General features: G+C 38.5%; 1 protein-coding gene across 1 annotated transcript; it reads left to right on the top strand.

Annotated features, from left to right (window-relative positions):
• The first annotated feature begins 234 nt into the window (after positions 1 to 234).
• On the top strand, positions 235 to 4,586 carry LOC144458766 (major histocompatibility complex class I-related protein 1-like). Its single transcript, XM_078162178.1, has 7 exons — positions 235 to 744; positions 857 to 1,135; positions 1,805 to 2,107; positions 2,717 to 2,824; positions 3,118 to 3,135; positions 3,283 to 3,334; positions 4,299 to 4,586. Exons 1-6 carry the CDS (start codon positions 459 to 461, stop codon positions 3,327 to 3,329), a joined length of 1,041 nt encoding a protein of 346 aa, XP_078018304.1. The 5' UTR covers positions 235 to 458; the 3' UTR covers positions 3,330 to 3,334; positions 4,299 to 4,586.

The following is a 4,586-nucleotide window of genomic DNA, read 5'->3' as shown; positions in this document are numbered from 1 at the left end:
GACAAGCTAACATTTAAGTAAGAGCAAGCAAACACACTGTGTAATCTATTCCTGATTCTTTTTCTTTTGTGTTTTTGGTTTTGAACATAAAGCTGAAAAAAACTACACCACCCTTCACAGTCTTTAAATTTAGAATAATACTTTACAACAACCCCATGCACATTTTCACCCAACTCTGCAGCTATAGCTTTTAGCTTATTAACTCAGTGTCTTGTTTAACCAGTACGTTTCCTGTTTCAGTCTGTCTGCTTTTAGTAAACAGGCTCTGATAAACAGACTGCTTACTGCCAACAGAGCATCAAACAGCAAATGGACAAAAGGAAGCAAGTAGCTGGTTGAAGAAAGGGGAGCATCCAGCAGCTAAAGAGACAGATATTTTTCAAAGAAGCTGGTTCAGACCAAAGTCAGAGCAAAAAGGACAAAAAAAGAGTGTAAACACAAAACAGCCCAACTCAAAAATGTTTTTTTTTCCTACAGTGAAACACTCCCTGGAGTTCATGCTCAGTTATTCTCATGGAATCAGAGACATCCCAGAGTTTGTGGCTGTTGCTTTGGTTGATAAAGTTCAGATAGGTTACTGTGACAGCACTGAACAAGCACCTAAGGCCACAATGGACTGGATGGATAAATTATTCCAAAAGAAATCTCAGCACTTGGCGTGGTACGCTGCCAACTGTCTGGGTAACCAGCACATCTTCAAAGCCACCATAGAGAGTTTGATGCAGCGTTTTAACCAAACTGGAGGTATGTGTTCACTTTTTACTGATGAAATGTTCTTCATTTTCTCAGACAGGAAGTTAAAAGTCTCTCTCTCTCTCTCTCTCTCTCTCTCTCTCTCTCTCTCTCTCTCTCCCAGGTATTCACATTTTCCAGAGGATGAATGGCTGTGAATGGGACGATGAGACTGATGAGGTCAATGGTAATCTTCATTATGCCTATGATGGAGAAGACCTCATATCATTGGACCTGGAGACAGAGACATGGATCGCTCCAAAACAACAGGGTGTTTTCACCAAACACGAGTGGGACACAGATAGATACAACAGTATATTTTGGAAGAATGCCCTTAGACACGACTGCATTGAGGGCCTGAAGAAGTATGTGGACATTGGAAAGAGCTCTTTGCAGAGAACAGGTATAATCACATGGCCTGATGTGATTTCAGACACAGAACGCCTCCTCAGTTTTAAAGGTTTATTCTTTAATAATATAGTAGTACCACTTTTGAGTATGATCGCCCTTTTATGAGTTATAACTATGGTCACTCAGTCAGTATTTAGTTAATGTCTCTCTCAGTTTCTCGTTGCTGATGCTGCCCTCATGATCTACCACTCAGTTTGTCTGTTCAGTGCTACATCGCACTGAAGTGTACTTTGAGATTTGTAAGACAGGATGACCTGTGTTTGACAAACTTAGTTGAGTCTAAGAACCGGCTCTCAACATCAGGACTTGGGCTCACAGGCTTTGATTAAAGAACTTGTTTGGATTCTGATTTAATACATCCATTGTTCGTTGTTATTCTGGGGACTCCAAGGATGCACACATTTTAGTGTGCAGGGTTTCAAAAGCGTGTTTATCACATTTCTCATACTTTGTGTTTGTCAGGAGGCCCTACACTTCATTACCATATAGTAAACTTGGTTCAGTAACGGGTGGGAATATTTTTAGCCAAGATCAAGTTGGTAAAAGTAGGTGTGCAGAAATTGCCCTTTGTTTCTCCGATTATTCACTTCCAAATTGTAACTGCACGTAACGGTCATTTTTTACTTTATTTTTCTCTGACTCTCTCCTCTCTTATCTGCAGACCTTCCCTCAGTGTCTCTCCTCCAGAAGTCTCCCTCCTCTCCAGTCAGCTGCCACGCTACAGGTTTCTACCCTAACAGAGCCATGATGTTCTGGAGGAAAGATGGAGAGGAGATTCATGAGGACGTGGACCACGGAGAGATCCTCCCCAACCATGATGGATCCTTCCAAATGAGTGTTGACCTGGACCTTTCATCAGTCCCACCTGAAGACTGGAGGAGGTACGACTGTGTGTTTCATCTCTCTGGTGTGAAGGACGACATCGTCACCAAACTGGACAAAGCAGTGATCAGGACCAACTGGGGTAAGACTGAGATCAGATAACATGAAAAATTGAAAAAACACATCTGTTTTGTTTGTTTTGTTTGTTTGTTTGTTTGTTTGTTTTAGGTATTGTTTTTTTAGTGTTTTGTTTGTCCATTAAAGCTGGATCATAACTACAGAGGTTGTGCCCAAAAACATTTGTTATTAATTCAAATGTAGACGAGTTGTTAGGAAGTTAACTCTTGGCACTGGTTTTTGGAGCTTAATCTTAAACCTCAGGCTAACAGGGTGGTTCAGATTTAGAAATTCATATCCTGTTCTTCATCTTATTTTCATAGTTTTTGAAACAACAACTTGAGTGACTGTAGCCTGTTTAATGCTAATTTTCCAGTCAGAGAAACTGCAGCAACTTCTCTCCGTCTGATGAAGCAGTTATTTACAAGCATGCATTTGTTTCCAAACATGATGGGGTTGGCAATCTTAGCAGATACATTATGATTGTAGGTATACTGAGTGAATGTTATACAGTTGTGGTCATTATTTCTATCAGTTCTGATAACATTATAGTCATCACAGTCATCTTAGAGTAAACATATTAATCTCCATCCAGTAGTAGAGACAAAGTGTGAATGTCCTGTTGTGGTTCCAGTTTCTCCCTCACAGTTTCCTGTTGGTGCTGTTATTGGAGTTGTTGTAGGACTGCTGCTGCTGACACTCTGCATCACTGGACTCTGCATCTGGAGAAGGAACCATCATGGTGAGATTTCTTTCTCCATCAGTTGATTTAACATGCAGGTTCAACTCAATGATAAAATACATTATGTTTTCTCTGAGAAAGGATAAATGTTTTGAAAAAAAAGTGTGAGCTGGCTGATGGTTAGTAGTTTACCGCCAAAAGAACATAGAAGTCCTCATCAGATGTACTGTATATACTGTAGAAGGGCTGCTCTCTACCTTAACGTTCAAAGCAGATCTGTGAAATATACAAAATATGCAGAAGAGTTTTGTTTCTTCGCGTTTAATTCTGTAATCTCTCATCTGTGTTTTCAGGATTCAAACCTGCAAACAGTAAGTTTTCCACATATTTGTGTTATTATTCAGATTTTAATGTGTCTGCTATTACTTCCTTGTTAATATTAGTAGTCAATCATACATTTCCAGTCCTATCTCTAACAATTTCAGTTTGAATTATTTCACTTAATCCTCTGCCTCTAGCTTCAGACTCTTCATTGTCATCAGACAACACTTCAGCTTCTAACTGATCACAGTGAGTAGGTTTTTGTCTCATATAATGTGCACGTTCCAGAATTTACAAAGGCAAGCTACATAAAGAAACATTTTCTCGGTGATTGAGCCAGATAGAATTGCGGGCACACATTTGATGCCTGTCAGGCCAGAAATCAAAGGTGGTGTATCAAAGTATTCAGGTCCTTTATAAAGTTAAAATATCAACAGAATGATTTTTAAAATACTTTATTACAAGTGAAAGTCCTGCTTCTTAAAATACTACTTAAGTAAAAGTACTGGACTGAATCTTTGCTTTTAGTGAAATATATTCTGACTTCTTTGGGTTTCAAACACTTAGATATAATATTTTTGGCCAAATACCTGAATATCGATATTGCGAGGATATTGTAGGGTTGACTATTAGTGCTTTCATAAAATATTTACACAATGAGATCTGTGATAAATAATCCTCAGTAATGTGGATATAATGACTAAGTGGGTAAAGGCAAATAATAGAACAGCTAGAACCCAGCTCTATTTTCCACCACTGCCATTATTTGCTTAAATCACTGAAATCAACAAGCCTTTATATGGGACAGGCCTTAAATTCCTTTCACACAAAACTGTTGCTCAGCAAAGATCAGGAAATACAATCAAATTGTTTATTTAAACCAGTATGAATATTACTTGTTTAAAAATTAGGCTTCAGATAACATATCAATAATGAATCATTAATTTGATCTAACTCCGTCTAAAGGAATATGAATAACTTACAGCAGGGTAATCAAGGAATGGACACATAATTTGAGGTAGCCATCAACCTGGTTTTATAAGAACATCTATTAAAAAATGAAATGCTTGGCAACCAGATTAAGCATCTAATTGAGACAGGTGTTTATTTGTCAAAATGTGTAGTCACACTGGGCTAGTGAAAGGGACTGGACGCTGGGACAAAGCTTTTAATTGAAGTTCTACTGTATGTATCCCCCCCCCCCCCCCAACAGGATAAGTCAGACTGCCAGGCATGAACTGATTTACACTGCAAACATGATCATTGAAGTGGCAGTCAGAGCTGACAGAAGCACACCTGTGGAGGAAAATCCCAGCTATAAACTCTTGTCTCTCCATTGTGTCACAAACTAAAATACTTCTTCTTAGTGCTTGAGCATAAATCACAGAATCTATATTCTCTTTTTAGCTACTGTAGCATTTTCTTCATTTGTGTTGTTTTGTTGTTGCTATTTTTAATGTTTCCTGTTTTTAGAATCTGTTATTTTCTGAAGTACTGCAGC

Source organism: Epinephelus lanceolatus, chromosome 19, assembly GCF_041903045.1.
Source record: "Epinephelus lanceolatus isolate andai-2023 chromosome 19, ASM4190304v1, whole genome shotgun sequence".
Classification (NCBI taxonomy): domain Eukaryota; kingdom Metazoa; phylum Chordata; class Actinopteri; order Perciformes; family Serranidae; genus Epinephelus; species Epinephelus lanceolatus.
This window is presented reverse-complemented; position numbering and strand designations above follow the sequence as displayed.